At 44.0% G+C, this 16,958-nt stretch overlaps 1 protein-coding gene across 4 annotated transcripts in view; it reads right to left on the minus strand.

Annotated features, from left to right (window-relative positions):
* The window catches only part of st6gal1 (ST6 beta-galactosamide alpha-2,6-sialyltranferase 1), a 128,088-nt gene that overhangs the window by 39,103 nt on the left and 72,027 nt on the right, over positions 1–16,958 (minus strand). For all 4 annotated transcript variants that reach the window (XM_035748376.2, XM_035748377.2, XM_035748375.2 and 1 more), the window contains one exon: positions 11,791–11,888. In XM_035748376.2, coding sequence (XP_035604269.1) covers positions 11,791–11,888 — 98 coding nt within the window. The remainder of the gene's footprint in view (positions 1–11,790; positions 11,889–16,958) is intronic.

A 16,958-nucleotide genomic window follows, 5' to 3' on the forward strand; every position in this document is an offset into this window, starting at 1 on the left:
GTTGGTCACTCTGACAGAGCTCCAGAGTTCCTCTGTGGAGATGAGAGAAACTTCCAGAAGGACAACCATCTCTGCAGCACTCCACCAATCAGGTCTCTATGGTAGAGTGTCCAAATGGAATCCACTGTGGTGGAAGAATCAGAATTAGTTGGGTAACATAGATAATTAAGATGTCTTATCTGCATAATATGCTCATGTGATATACTTGTTATTAGAATGGATCCTTTCAAACTCTGGTGTTGGCAGTTGCACTTCTTCAGTCACCTGGGGCCCAGAGAGGGGAGAGGTCAGGTTTGTCTTTCACATGTCCCTGGTGATATGCAGAATATCAGAAAGGGAAGAGGACAGGGGGGAACATTGTCTTCATATGTGAATGTGTCTTTACCTATACCCATGTCTTTACCCATGTGAAGGGATGGCGCGATTCATGGGAAACCTATTACTTGTCTCCACAATGTCTGTCCAGTCACTCCCTCCTTTGGCATTGGGGGATGTGTGTGGTAGTGTCTGGAACCATTGTATGTCATCTCTGATGTTGCACTTATCCTGGGATAGTGTTTGACCTAGAGGCTCACTCCCCTCGGTGAGCTTGTCGAGGAGTGTGGTCAAGAAGGGGTTTTACTTGAGATGGGAGTATCTGGAGTTGACAATTGATTTATGCCATTGGATGAGTTGGTATTTTTGTATTTTTGTGCTGGTTGACGAATCAACCTCAGTACCAGGAATGAGATCGGAACCTCGTTTTAGGGGCCAAACTGAACAATAATTTATAGCGAAGGCTATCTGGCTACGGGATGCTCCTTTCTCATTTAAAAAGTCTCACCTTGTGACACGTTCTAAACATCTGTGGTTTGTTATGTAGACTAGGGGGTGGATCTTTGTTATAAAAGATCTCAGTAGCCTTTGTGTGGTGGCTCTCAATGGATCATCTGAGGTTGATTCGTCAACCAGCCACCGCTATTGCAAAGCTCTCGCTAATAAAGATTCAGTTTGGGTATAACGCTGACTTGTGTGATAAGTTTCTCTCCTCATTTGATAATCCAGAAATTAACCACCATACCACTCGTCAGTAAAAGTCACATGACAGCCCACTTGGAGTTTGCCAAAAGTCACCTAAAGACTCTCTGACAATAAGAAACAAGGTTCTCTGGTCTGATAAAACCAAGATTGAACTCTTTGGCCTGAATGCCAAGCCTCAACTCTGGAGGAAACCTGTTACCATCCCTACAGTGAAACATGGTGGTGGCGTTTTTCAGCAGCAGGGACTGACTGAGTGACTAGTCAGGTTGACGGAAAGATGAACGGAGCAAAGTACAGAGAGATCCTTGATGAAAACCTGCTCCAGAGCACTCAGGACCTCTGATTGGGACAAAGGTTCACCTTCCAACAGGACAACCCTAAGCACACAGCCAAGACAACACAGGAATGGCTTCGGGACAAGTCTCTGAATGTCCTTGACTGGCCCAGCCAGAGCCAGAGCCCGAACATCTCTGGAGAACCCGAAAATAGCTGTGCAGCAACGCTCCCCATCCAACCTGACAGAGCTTGGGAGGTTCTGCAGAGAAGAATGGGAGAAACTCCCCAAATACAGGTGTGCCAAGCTTGTAGGGTCATACCCAAGAAGACTCAAGGCTGTAATTGCTGCCAAGGGTGTTTCAACAAAGTACTGAGTAAAGAGTCTTAATACTTATGTAAATGTTGTATCATTTTTTTTAAATAAACTTGCAAACATTTTGTGTATTATGTGTACATTGATGATGGGGAAAAAACGATTTAATCCATTTTAGAATAAAGCTGTAACATAACTGCATTTGGAAAAGATCAAGGGGTGTGAATACTTTCCAAATACACTGTAGGTAACAACACAGCTTTATATCACCTATACAGGTAAGGACAGAGCTTTATATAATCAATATACATGTTGGTAACACAAATTCACAGTACCAGTCAAAAGTTTGGACAGACCAACTCATTCCAGAGTCTTTCTTTATTTTTACTATTTTCTACATTGTAGAATAATAGTGAGGACTGGGGACATCATGTTAAAAGTTAATTTGTGGAATGTCTTTCCTTCTTAGTGCGTTCGAGCCAATCAGTTGTGTTGTGACAAGGTAGGGGTGGTATAAAGAAGATAGCCCTAATTGGTAAAATACCAAGTCCATATTATGGTAAGAACAGCTAAAATAAGCAAAGAGAAACGACAGTCCATCATTACTTTAAGACATGAAGGTCAGTCAATCTGGAAAATGTTGAGAACTTTTAAAGTTTCTTCAAGTGCAGTCGCAAAAACCATCAAGCGCTATGATGAAACTGGCTCTCATGAGGACCATCACAGGAAAGGAAGACCCAGAGTTACCTCTGCTGCAGAGGATAAGTTCATTGAAGAAATTGCAGCCCAAATAAATGCTTCACAGAGTTCAAGTAACAGACACATCTCAAAATCCACTGTTCAGAGGAGACTGTGTGAAGCAGGATTTCATGGTCGAATTGCTGCAAAGAAACCACTACTTAAGGACACCAATAAGAAGAACAGACTTGCTTGGGCCAAGAACCACGAGCAATGGCCATTAGACTGGTGGAAATCTGTCTTTTGGTCTGATGAGTCCAAATTTGAGATTTTTGGTTACAACCGCTGTGTGAGGAGGACGTGTGATGGTGCTTTGCTGGTGACACTGTCTGTGATGTATTCAGAATTAAAGGCACACTTAACCAGCATTGTGCAGCGATACATCATCCCATCTGGTTTGCACTTAGTGGGACTATCATTTGTTTTTCAACAGGACAATGACCCAAAACACACCTCTAGACTGTGTAAGGGCTATTTGACCACAAATGAGAGTGATGGAGTGCTGCATTAGATGACCTGGCCTCCACAATCACCCAACCTCAACCCAATTGAGATGGTTTGGGATGAGTTGGACTGCAGAGTGAAGGAAAAGCGGCCAACAAGTGCTCAGCATATGTGGCAACTCCTTCAAGACTGTTGGAAAAGCATTCCTCATGAAGCTGGTTGAGAGAATGCCAAGTGTGTGCAAAGCTCTCAAGGCAAAGGGTGGCTACTTTTAAGAATCTAAAATATATTTGGATTTGTTTAACACTTTTTTGGTTACTACATAATTCCATATGTGTTATTTCATTGTTTTTATTTCTTCACTATTATTTTACAGAAAATAGTACAAATAAAGAAAACCCCTTGAATGAGTAGGTGTGTCCAAACTTTCGACTGGTATTGTATATCACCTATACAGATAAGAATACAAATAAATACACTGGTATTATCACGTGCAGAACATTTACTCGTAGACCTGTGCCTTCTGAAACGAGTGTGCAATATGAAGTGGCTATATTGACTTGAAACAGGCCCTGTATGCTAGATTTAGAATTATTTAGCAAATTTAGTTGTGAATGATACAAACCTTAGAATGTTTTAGAAATCCAAACATGTCAGTTGCATGATGCGACTATTGGCTACTGATGATTTGAGAATGTCCAAAAAGAGCTTGCGCTCTGTTCCTTGCCTCAGGCTGCACACGCAAGTTCTCGCCTCAAGTGGTCATATTTTCACCCATCAGACTATTCTCAATTGAGCCCTGAGATAGAGCCCTGAGTACCAGACAGTTAGGACCTGGTGGATGGACAATAGAGTCCTGAGTACCAGGCCATTAGGACCTGGTGGAGGGACAACAGAGCCCTGAGTACCAGACCATTCAAATCTGGTGGAGGGACAATAGAGCCCTGAGTACCAGACCATTAGGACCTGATGGTTACCCAAACTTGCTTTTGACCAATGAATGTCCATAGTGCATATGAGGAGATTACCGTGACTCAACGGTCACGTGGAATTTTACTGCAGACATGACTGCTGGTGTGGCGGTAATATAGTCAACGCAACAGCCCTAGGTATGACATATTTCACAAGGTATGTAATTATGATAAGTGATAACATTCACCTTATGACATTTGAGTGGAACAGCCACTTTACAATAGTGCATCTAAATCTTTTAGGGGGTTGAGAAGGAAATACTTATCCTATCCTAGGTATTCCTTAAAAAAGTGGGGTTTCAGGTGTCTCCGGAGGTGGTGATTGACTTCCGCTGTCCTGGCGTCGTGAGGAGTTTGTTCCACCATTGGGGGCCAGAGCAGCCAACAGTTTTGACTGGGCTGAACAAAGAACTGTACTTCCTCAGTGGTAGGGAAAGGCGGCAGGCCAGAGGTGGAATGAGACAACAATAGACACTGCCCTTGTTTGAGAACCATACCAGAAGGGCCATAGAAATACAAAACATGAAAAAGGACATTCCCACAGCTCCGTAGTCACACCATGGTCTTGTAGAGGATAAAAGCTTCTATGGAAGCCAGTGGAAAGGTGCGGAGGCGGGGTGACGTGAAGGGAAGGGAAGGTTGAACACCAGACGGGCTGCGTGCGTTCTGGATGAGTCTTGGGGTTTAATGGCACAGGGGGAGCCCAGCCAACAGGACTTGCAGTAATCCAGACGGGAGATGACAAGTGCCTGGATTAGGGCTGCGCCTCTGGACTGTGGAGGCTGGGCCTCTGTACTGAGGGCGGATGTTGTAGAGCATGAACCTCTGGAACGGGCCACCGACTCTGGCAGCTGGACAGGAGGGTGTTGTTCCGGACAGGAGGGCGGCTCTGGCAGCTCCGGATAGGAGGGTTGTCTGGCAGCTCAGACAGGAGGTTCTCTGGCAGCACCGGGAGGAGGAGACAGGAGTTGTCAGCCTGGTGATGGGAGATCATGGAACGGGCAGTCCTGATGCGGGAGTGGAGAGCAGCTCCAGGGCTTGCCGAGGCAGCATTGATGATCCAGAGCTTCCACACTGATATGTCTGGCAGACATGCAGAGATGCGATCCCACCTGGTCAAGAAGGGGAAAGGAGAAGATTAATTGTGTGTCGTCTGCATAGCAATGATAGGAGAGACCATGCTGAGGTTATGACGGGAGTTGGCCAGGTCTGACTCTGGTGTATCCCGAAAATAGGGGGCTGCCTCTCAGAGCCCTGGCCGTGTTCCCACATACCAGCTGGTTCCTCTGGTCCGGCTGACAGATTGCTCTCCAGCTGCCACCTGTTCCGATGGAAGCGACCTGCCAGGATCTCCTCCCATGTGTAGATGCCCAACCAGAGAGGGTGGTCCAGGAGTCCACCTGATGGTTCCGTTGGTGGTGGGAAGCCTGATAGGTCTAGAAGGACTGAGAGCAGAGGTGAGAGGTTGTTAGCTTTAGCGGTTGAAAATGACGCCTCCAAAATGCAAAGAAGAAACAAACCGTCTTTGGGCAGTTGAATGACTAGTCTTGAAAAACAGGTGACTGAAAAGGGATCAAGAAGGGTCATTCAATCAGAGACAGTGGTAGAGCTGGCCCTGAGGAACCACGTTCAAGAGTTTTGGAGAGAAAAGAAAAAAGGGATACTGGTCTGTAGTTGTTGACATCGGAGGGAAAAGCCTCTTTGCTGGTCAGTATCTGGTGTGACCACCAGTTTTTGCATGCATGTGACATCTCCTTTGAGTTGACCAGGCTGTTGATTGTGGCCTGTGGCATTTTCCCACTGCAGACAATGACTGTGGTGTGGCTGAATATAGTCAACGCAACAGCCCTAGGTATGACAGATTTCCCAAACATGATCAATATGACTAAGGTGATAACATAAAAACATACATAGGCCTTTTGACATTTTTGCAACATTGTGTTAATCATCACTGAAACAAAAGGAGGGCTAAATGCACCTGCAACAATTTCAAATATTTTACTGATTAGTTCACAAGGAAATCAGTCAATTGAAATAATGCGGGCATGCATAACCGATACCATGCATCTGTTCAAAAATTACATCAGCAAACCGCTGTGCCCACACGTGCCATACACGCTGTCCGCTGGACCAAGGTGCAGCATGGTATCTGCCCAGTACAAAAACAAAGATCCACCAACTTTAGTATTTTTACATGACAACCAAACTGTAAAATACTTTGGGCTATGTGCCCTGAACAAAATAATGGTTAACTTCCCAACTGTAAAACACCCTGTGTTTATAAACATAGATATCTATGTATGCATGTCTACTCAAAGGTTAATGGTTTGCTGACCACCATGGACTAGAATCAGCTGTTTCCTTCATTGAGAACCATTGCAGACAAGATCATAGAAATACAAAACATAGAAAACAAACATATTGCCATTTTCCCCCACTTAGGTTTCACCACCACACAACCAATAAACTAAAAACATAAACATTCGAAGTAAAAACACCAGAATGAATAGACATGTCAATCTTGACTAACAGAAAACACACCCCTTCCCACCTTAGTCTACCTTGCCTCTCTAGGCCAGGGGCTTGACACTGGTCAGTATCTGGCATGTGACCACCAGTTTCCACATGCATGTGACATTTCCTTTGAGTTGACCAGGCTGTTGATTGTGGCCTGTGGCATATTGTCCCATTTCTCCTCTTCAATGGCTGTGTGAAGTTGCTGAATATTGGTGGGAAATGGAACACGCTATCGTACAAATCGTCGACCCAGAGAATCCCAAACATGATCAATATGTGGCACTCTGGTGAGCATGCAGGCCATGGAGGATGTCACTTGTTAAGTCCACTTAAAATCAGTGTAGATGAAGGGGAGGAGACAGGTTAAAGTAGGAGTTTTAAGCCTTGAGACAATTGAAACATTTTCTTTTTTTTAACATTTATTTCACCTTCATTTAACCAGATAGGCCAGTTGAGAACAAGTTCTCATTTACAACTGCAACCTGGCCAAGATAAAGCAAAGCAGTGCGACAAAAACAACAACACATGGGACACATGGGATAAACAAAAGTACAAATGTAGTAAGATTAGGGAGGTAAGGCAATAAATAGGGCATAATGGCGAAATAATTACAATTTAGCATTAACACTGGCGTGATAGATGTGCAAATGATGATGTGCAAGTAGAGATACAGGGGTGCAAAAGAGCAAAACTAATAACAATATGGGGATGAGGTATTTGGGTGGACTATTTACAGATGGGCTGTGTACAGGTGCTGTGATCGGTAAGCTGCATTGACAGCTGATGCTTAAAGTTAGTGAGGGAGATTTAAGACTCCAGCTTCAGTGATTTTAGCAATTCGTTCCAGTCATTGGCAGCAGAGAACTGGAAGGAAGGGCTTTCAAAGGAGGTGATGGCTTTGGGGATGACCAGTGAAATATACCTGCTGGAGCGTGTGCTACTGGTGGGTATTCCAAGGATGACTAGTGATCCCAGATAAGGCGGGGCTTTACCAAGCAAAGACTTATAGATGACCTGGAGCCAGTGGTTTTGGCGACAAATATGAAGCAAGGGCGAGCCAACGAGAGCATACAGGTTGCAGTGGTGGGTAGTATATGGGGCTTTGGTGACAAAAACGATGACACTGTGATAGACTACGTCAAGAGTGTTGGAGGTAATTTCGTAGACATTGACGAAGTCAAGGATCGTAGGATAGTCAGTTTTACAAGGGTATGTTTGGCAGCATGAGTGAAGGAGGCTTTGTTGCGAAATAGGAAGACGATTCTAGATTTTATTTTGGATTGGAGATGTTTAACATGAGTCTGGAAGGAGAGTTTACAGTTTAAGCAGACACCTAGGTATTTGTAGTTGACCACATATTCTAAATCAGAACCGTCCAGAGTAGTGATGCTAGTCAGGCGGGCGGGCAAGTGCAGGCAGCGATCGGTTGAAGAGCATACATTTAGATTTACTAGCATTTAAGAGCAGTTGGAGGCCACGGAAGAAGTGTTGTATGGCGTTGAAGCTTGTTTGTCCAAAGAAGGGTCAGATGTATACAAAATGGTGTTGTCCGCGTAGAGGTGGTTCAGAGAATCACCAGCAGCAAGAGCGACATCATTGATACAGTTGAAGCCGGAAGTTTACATACACCTTAGCCAAATACATTTAAACTCAGTTTTTCCCAATTCCTGACATTTAATCCTTGTACAAATTCCCTGTCAGTTAGGATCACCACTTTATTTTAAGAAAGTGAAATGTCAAAATAATAGTAGAGAGTGATTTATTTCAGCTTTTATTTATTTCATCATATTCCCAGTGGGTCAGATGTTTACATGCACTTAATTAGTATTTGGTAGCATTGCCTTTTAAATTGTTTAACTTGGGTCAAACGTTTTGGGGAGCCTTTCACAAGCTTCCCACAACAAGTTGGGTGAATTTTGGCCCATTCCTTCTGACAGAGCTGGTGGAACGGAATCAGGTTTGTAGGCCTCCTTGCTCGCATAAGCTTTTTCAGTTCTGCCCACACATTTTCTATAGGATTGAGGTCAGGGGTTTGTGATGGCCACTCCAACACATTGACTTTGTTGTCCTTAAGCAATTTTGCCACAACTTTGGAAGTATTCTTGGGGTCATTGTCGATTTAGAAGACCCATTTGGAACCAAGCTTTAACTTCCTGACTGATGTCTTGAGATGTTGTTTCAATATATGCACATAATTTTCTATCCTCATTATGCCATCTATTTTGTGAAGTGCACCAGTCCCTCCTGCAGCAAAGCACCCCCACAACATGATGCTGCCACCTCCGTGCTTCATGGTTGGAATGGTGTTCTTTGGATTGCAAGCATCCCCCTTTTTCCTCCAAAAATAACAATGTTCATTGTGGCCAAACAGTTCTATTTTTGAGAGGACATTTCTCAAAAAGTACGATCTTTGTCCCCATGTGCAGTTGCAAACTGTATTCTGGCATTTTTTATGGCGGTTTTGGAGCAGTGGCTTCTTCCTTGCTGAGAGGCTTTTCAGGTTATGTCGATATAGGACTCGTTTAAACGTGGATTTGGATACTTTTGTACCTGTTTCCTCTAGCATCTTCGCAAGGTCCTTTGCTGTTGTTCTGGGATTGATTTGCACTTTTTGCACCAAAGTACGTTAATCTATCTCTAGGAGACAGAATACGTCTCCTTCCTGAGCGGTATGGCGGCTGCGTGGTCCTATGGTGTTTATACTTGCAAACTATTGTTTGTACAGATGAATGTGGTACCTTCAGGCATTTGGAAATTGCTCCCAATGATGAACCAGACTTGTGGAGGTCTACAATTTTTTTTCTGATGTCTTGGCTGATATCTTTTGATTTTACGATGATGTCAAGCAAAGAGGCACTGAGTTTGAAGGTTGGCCTTGAAATATATCCACAGGTACACCTCCAATTGACTCAAATTATGTCAATTGGCCTATCAGAAGCCATGACATAATTTTCTGGAATTTTCCAAGCTGTTTAAATGCACAGTCAACTTATTGTATGTAAACTCCTGACCCACTGGAATTGTAATACAGTGAATTATAAGTGAAATAATCTGTCTGTAAACAATCGATGGAAAAATTACTTGTGTCATGCACAAAGTAGATGTCCTAACCGACTTGCCAAAACTATAGTTTGACAAGAAATTTGTGGAGTTTTAATGACTCCAACTCTAAATGGGGGCATGCTCAACCCTCCCTTTCCTGTAAGTCCACAATCAGCTCCTTTGTCTTTCTGACATTGAGGAAGAGGTTATTGTCCCGGCACCACTGCCAGGTCTCTGACCTCCTCCCTATAGGCTGTCTCATCATCGTCCGTGATCATGCATACCCCCATCGTGTCATGGACAAACTTAATGATGGTGTTGGAATCGTGTGTGGCCACACAGTCATGGATGAACAGGGAGTACAGTAGGGGGCTAGAGGACAATGGTGTTGAATGTTGAGCTGTAGTCAATGAAAAGCATTCTCGCGTAGGTGTTCCTTTTGTCCAGGTGGGAAAGGGCAGTGTGGAGTGCATTAGTGATTGCGTCATCTGTGGATCTGCTTGGGAGGTATGCGAATTGGGAGTGGGTCCAGGATGTCTGGGATGATGGTGTTGTGAGCCATGACCAGCCTTTCAAAGCATTTCATGGCTACATATGTGAGTGCTATGTAGCAATAGTCATTTAGACAGGTTACCTTGGCATTCTTTGGCACAGGGACTATGGTGGTCTGCTTGAAACATGTAGGTATTACAGACTGGGTCAGGGAGAGTGCATGCATGCTCTAAGTACACGTCCTGGTAATCTGTTTTATGAATGTTAGCCTGTTTAAAGGTCTTACTCGCATCGGCTACAGAGAGCATGATCACACAGTCATCCAGAACAGCTGGTGCTCTCATGCACGGTTCAGTGTTGGTTGCCATGAAGTGAGCATGGAAGGCATTTCGCTCATCTGATAGGCTCGCTTCCGTATTGAGCGCATCACTGGTACTCCTGTTTGTTTTGCTTGTAAGCAGGATTCAGGAGGATAGAGTTAGCTTTGTATGCGTCTCTGTGTGTGGAGTAAAATTAATCTATAGTTTTTTTCATCTCTACTGCACAGATGACATGCTGGAAGAAATGAGGTAAGATGGATTTCAGTTTTCCTGCATTAAAATAACCGTACACTAGAAGCGCCGCCTCTGGGTGAGCATTTTCTTGTTTGCTTATGGCCCTATACAGCTTTTTGAGTGCGATATTCGTGCCAGCAATTGGTTTGTGGTGGTAAGAAGACGGGTACGAAAAATATAGATCTTATATAACTCTTTTGGTAAATACACTGATCAAAAATATAAACGCAACATGTAACGTGTTGGTCCCATTTTTCACGAGTTGAAATAAAAGATCATTACAAAGGTGCACCTTGCGCTGGGGACAACAAAATGTGCAGTTTTGTCACCCAACACAATAAGCTGCCTCTAATGTTATGTTAGAGAATTTGGAATTATGTCCAACTGGCGATTTGAATGCACAGAGATACCGTGACAAGATCCTGAGGCCCATTGTCGTGCCATTCATCTGCCGCCATCACCTCATAATTCAGCATGATAATCCACGGCCCCATGTCGTAAGGATCTATACACAATTCCTGGAAGCTGAAAATGTCCCAATTCTTCCATGGCCTGCATACTCACCTGACATGTCACCCATTAAGCATGTTTGGGATGCTCTGGATAGACGTGTTCAACAGCATGTCCCAGTTCCCGCCAATATCCAGCAACTTCGCACAGCCATTGAAGAGGAGTGGGACAACATTCCACAGGCCACAATCAACAGCCTGATCAACTTTTTGTGAAGAAGATGTGTCGTGCTGCATGAGGCAAATGGCGGTTACAACAGATTGGTTTTCTGTACCATGCCCTTACTTTTTTTTAAGGTATTGGTGACCCGAAAAAAAAAGCTAGATTAAAATGTTCCATGTCCTTTTTCAGCCACGACTCGTAGAAACATAGGATATTATAGTTCTTCAGATCACGTTGATAGCATAGTCTCCAATGGAGCTCGTCCAGTTAATTCTCCAGTGATTGCACGAGGGTCGAGGCAGTTTATCCACTTTCAGACATAGTCTCGTCAGGTATCCCGCACGCGGGCCTCTATAACGGCGCCTCTTCCTTTTTCAGGTGTCTGCGATTTGGGCCTGGTCCAGGATGAGCGGTATGTCATTCTCCTCTGACTCACTGAAGTATAAATCATCATCCAAATTGAGGTTAATGATCGCTGTTCTGATGTCCAGAAGCTCTTTTCGGCCATAGGAAACGATGGCGGAAATATTGTGTACAAAAAAAGTTAAGATCATCTCAAAAAAACACAAAATAGCACAATTGGTTAGGCGCCCGTAAAATGGCTGCTATTCCCTCCAGCGCCATGACTCAGTTCAGTAGAAATCGAATTGCAGCTGTTTGCCTTGATTGTTTTAAGTTGACTCAACAACAACAACAAATGACTGTGTAGGTGTGTGGTTAAACGTAGATACTAGGCGTGTGTGTGTGTTACCTGGGAGTTAAGGAGGCGGACGGTGGTCTTGGAGCCGACATCTTTCTCGTACCCCACGGTGGGCGCTGCGTTGAACCGCAGCACTGCATCATGGGAGTCTGTGGTTGGACAATGATAAATAAGTACAGTATTTATATATACATCATTCATTTTGAATCATTGAAGCTACAGATGCTGTACTAAAGTGGGCTTATAAGCTTTTTTGAATGCATTTCTGAGATGCCCACATATTTCAGTTTTGCATCCGAATCTGTATTTAGATTCAGGTGGAGTGTATCGTTGTATATTGTATTGTGTTTATAATGACCAATATACCACACCCCCTTGGGCCTTATTTCTTAATTAACCCCCTAGAGTCGATTGACGCCCCGTCAAAATGTGTCAGTTCAAGCTAGAGATATCAGGTTTTTTGCATTACATTTTAGTAGACACTCTTGTCCATAGTGGTTTACAGTAGTGAGTGCATACATTTTCACACTTTTTTCACACTGTCCCCCATAGGAATCAAACCAACAACCCTGGCATTGCAAGCACCATACTCTAGCAACTGAGCCAAACGGGACACATTGGATGCGTCTCAATCCACCGCATCTGCCAGTGTTGTACTTCCACATCTGTGGTGGACAGTGACAGAGCTAGAGCGGTGTTTGTCAGAACATCCCAAAAATCGGTCTTCTCACAAAAACGTCTGTAGTGTCCAAATGCGCTCAATACGGAAGCGGGCCTATCAGATGAGCGAAATGCCTTCCATGCACACTTCATGGCAACCAACACTGAACCGTGCATGAGAGCACCAGCTGTTCTGGATGACTATGTGATCACACTCTCTGTAGCCGATGCGAGTAAGACCTTTAAACACTACAGACGTTTTTTTTACAAACATGGTACCACTCACACAGAGGCGGCACTCCTAGTGGCCGGAGACTTTAATGCAGGGAAACTTAAATCAGTTCTACCAAATGACACTACATGTTATAGCTGGGACCCTTTGGATGACAAATCAGAGGACAATTTTCGAAAAGTAAGTGAATATTTATTTGTTATATGTGAATGTATGAAACCTGTGCCAGTGGAAAAATATTTTGATGTGGAGTGCCGTCCTCAACCAATCGCATGGCATGTTTTTGCTGTAATAGTTATACTGTAAATCGCAAAGTGCAGTTAGATTAACAATAATTGAAGTTTTCAGCCGATATAAGACACTTATGTACCTAAATGTTTAGAATCCATAATATTTATGATTATTTACTTGAATTGCACGCCCTTCAGTTTCACCGGAAGTTGTCCCGCTAGCAGGACACCGATCCTTATAAGCCACTCTGGGGTAGGGGGGCAGGATTTTGACGTCCGGATTAAAAGCGTGTCCAAACTAAACTGCCTGTTACTCATGTCCAGAAGCTAGGATATGCATGTAATTGTTAGATTTGGAAAGAAAACACTCTAATGTTTCTAAAACTAAAATGATGTGAGTAAAACAGAAATGATATGGCAGGCAAAACCCTGAGGACAAACCATCCAAAAAAAGAATAATTTCAGCCTACCACTGTTTCCAATGACTGTCATGTTTATTATGAGGCGAAGTCATCCAGATTGTAGTTCCTTGGGCTTCCACTAGACGTCAACAGTCTTTAGAAAGAGTTTCAGGCTTGTTTTTGGAAAAATGTGCTGGAATTTGTAGTTTTTCTAAGTGGCTCCAATTTCGGCTTAGTATTTTCATGCGCGTGGATGAGAGCGCTTAATTCGTTGTTTATCTCCGGTAAAGACTAACGATTCTCCGTCTTAAATTTGATTGTTTATTTACGTATTAGGGCACCTGAGGTTTGATTATAAACATTGTTTGACTTGTTTGGATTAGTTTATTGGTAACGTTTGGGATTAATTTTGTATGCATTTTGAAGGAGGGAAACCGGTGGATTATTGACTGAAGCGCACCAGCGAGTTTTTGGGGATACAAAGAAGGACATTATCGAACAAAAGGACCATTTGTGATGTAGCTGGGGCCTTTTGGAGTGCTTGTCACGTCTTGGTCTTAGTATTTTGTGTTTTCGTTATTTATTTGGTCAGGCCAGGGTGTGACATGGGTTTATTTTGTGGTGTGTTTTTGTATTGGGGTTTAGTAGGTATTGGGATTGTGGTTGAGTAGGGTTGTCGAGCATAGTCTATGGCTGCCTGAGGCGGTTCTCAATCAGAGTCAGGTGATTCTCGTTGTCTCTAATCGGGAACTATATTTAGGTAGCCTGGGTTTCACTGTGTGTTTGTGGGTGATTGTTCCTATCTTTGTGTTTGCACCAGATAGGGCTGTTTCGGTTTCCGTTATTTCATTTCGTTATTTATGTAGTTTCTGTATGGATAGTTTTTCCTTCATTAAAATATCATGAATCATCATCACGCTGCATTTTGGTCCGATCCTTGTTCTACCTCTTCGTCAGAGGAGGAGATACAAGAGAGCCGTTACAGTGCTAACAGAAGAAGATCTTCAAAGGTAAGGCATTTATTATATCTCTATTTCTGACTTTCGTGGCGCACCTACCTGGTTGAAATATGTTTTCATGCTTTTGTATGCGGGGCGATGTCCTCAGATAATCACATGGTGTGTTTTCGCCGTAAAGCCTTTTTGAAATCTGACACAGCGGACGGATTAACAAGAAGTTAAGTTTTATTTTGATGTAATAAACTTGTAGTTTCATGAATGTTAAATATTTCTATTTCTGTCATTTGAATTTTGCGCTCTGCAATTTCACCAGATGTTGGACATAAGAAGTTAACACTTATTTTTCTTAACTGCATTGTTGGTTAAGGGCTTGTAAAGGAAGCACTTCACTGTAAGGTCTACATCTGTTGTATTCGGCGCATGTGACAAGTTGTGCTGTGACAAGGTAGGGGTGGTATACAGAAGATAGCCCTATTTGGTAAAATACCAAGTCCTTATTATTGTCACGTTCTGACCTTAGTTCAGTTATTATATCTTTGTTTTAGTATGGTCATGGCGTGAGTTGGGTCGGTTGTCTATGTTAGTTTTTCTATCATTTGGGATTTCTGTGTTCGGCCTAGTATGGTTCTCAATCAGAGGCAGCTGTCAATCATTGTCCCTGATTGAGAATCATACTTCGGTAGCCTGGTTTCACTTTTGAGTTGTGGGTGTTTTGTCTTCCGTGTTAGTGTTCGTACCACACAGGACTGTTTCGTTCATTTCACGTTTATTGTTTTGTATTTTGTAGTGTTCAGTTTATGTATTAAAATAAACATTATGGACACTTACCACGCTGCAAATTGGTCCTCCGATCCTTCTCGCTACTCCTCCTCAGAAGAGGAGGAAGAGGTTCGATACAGAAACACCCACCACCAAAGGACCAAGCAGCGTGGCAACGGGCAGCAGCAGCAGCGGACGGAATGTCCCGGTGCGTGTGGAGGCATAGCCCGGTGCCTGGTACAAAAATGTGCAGGGGGCGCCTGTGGCGTCAGGTCCTGGCCGGGCTACCGGAGTGGGGACATCGAGCCACGTGCCATGAAGCTGGCTCAGCGCATCTGGTCTCCAGTGCGTCTCCTCGGGTCGGTGTACATGGCACCAGCCTTACGCATGGTGTCCCCGGTTCGCCAGCACAGCCCAGTGTGGGCTATTCCACCTCGCCGCACTGGCTTGGCTACGGGGAGTATTCAACCAGGTAAGGTTGGGCAGGCTCGGTGCTCAAGAGCTCCAGTGTGCCTTCACAGTCCGGTCTATCCGGTGCCACCTCTATGTACCAGCCCTCCGGTGGCAGCCCCCCGCACCAGGCTGTCTCTCTGTCTCCTCCCTACAGGTGCTCCCGCTTGTCCAGCACTGCCAGAGCCTTCCTCCTCTCCAGCGCTGCCGGAGTCGTCCTTCACTCCGGCGCTGCCGGAATCTCCTGTCCATCCGGCGCTGCCAGAATCTCCCGTCCATTCGGGACCCGTGGCGAGGGTCCCCAGTCAGAGGTCGGCGGTGAGGGTCACCGCTCTTAAGAGGCCACGGAGGCGAATAGAAAGGCGTAGAATGACTATGGTGGAGTGGGGTCCACGTCCCGCGCCAGAGCCGCCACCGCGGACAGACACCCACCCAGAACCTCTCCTATTAGGTTTAGGTTTTGCATCCGGAGTCCGCACCTTTGGGGGGGGGGGGTACTGTCACGTTCTGACCTTATTTCTGTTATTATATCTTTGTTTTAGTATGGTCAGGGCGTGAGTTGGGTGGGCTGTCTATGTTAGTTTTTCTATATTTTGGGATTTCTGTGTTCGGCCTAGTATGGTTCTCAATCAGAGGCAGCTGTCAATCGTTGTCCCTGATTGAGAATCATACTTAGGTAGCCTGGTTTCACTTTTGAGTTGTGGGTGTTTGTCTTCCGTGTTAGTGTTCGTAACACACGTGACTGTTTCGTTCATTTCACGTTTATTGTTTTGTATTTCGTAGTGTTCAGTTTATGTATTAAAATAAACATTATGGACACTTACCACGCTGAAAATTGGTCCTCCGATCCTTCTCGCTACTCCTCAGAAGAGGAGAAAGAGGTTGGTTACAATTATGGCAAGAACAGCTCAAATAAGCAAAGAGAAACGACAGTCCATCATTACGTTAGGACATGAAGGTTATTCAATCCGGAAAATGTCAAGAACTTTGAAAGTTTCTTCAAGTGCAATTGCAAAAACCATCAAGCGCTATGATAAACTGGCTCTCATGAGGACCATCACAGGAAAGGAAGACCCAGAGTTACCTCTGCTGCAGAGGATAAGTTCATTAGAGTTAACTGCACCTCAGATTGCAGCCCAAATAAATGCTTCACAGAGTTCAAGTAACAGACACATCTCAACATCAACTGTTTTTTAAGGTGGAAAAATTACTTGGCCACGTGGCCAAAGACAAAGAGCTTCTGAGAGTGACCACAGTTTTTGGTCCAACCTGTTCTATTTGTTTCTTTCAGAAAAAGCTGTGTGGAGAAAAGAGAAGAGGCTAGTTTGAGCACCAGTGACAGCAGAATGGAGTAACAAAACTGGCGGTTTCACTTGTTTGTACACTATGTTCCCATCATGATCTCACACACCTGGTAAACTGCCAAGTAGACTAAGATTATAAAAGCTGAGACCCAACTCTTGTTTGTTGGGCTCTTAACTTTGCATATTTTGATTGATTTTCAGCTCCAGATTTGCAAATCGTATGT

The sequence above is a fragment of the Oncorhynchus keta genome, chromosome 33 (genome assembly GCF_023373465.1).
Source record: "Oncorhynchus keta strain PuntledgeMale-10-30-2019 chromosome 33, Oket_V2, whole genome shotgun sequence".
Classification (NCBI taxonomy): domain Eukaryota; kingdom Metazoa; phylum Chordata; class Actinopteri; order Salmoniformes; family Salmonidae; genus Oncorhynchus; species Oncorhynchus keta.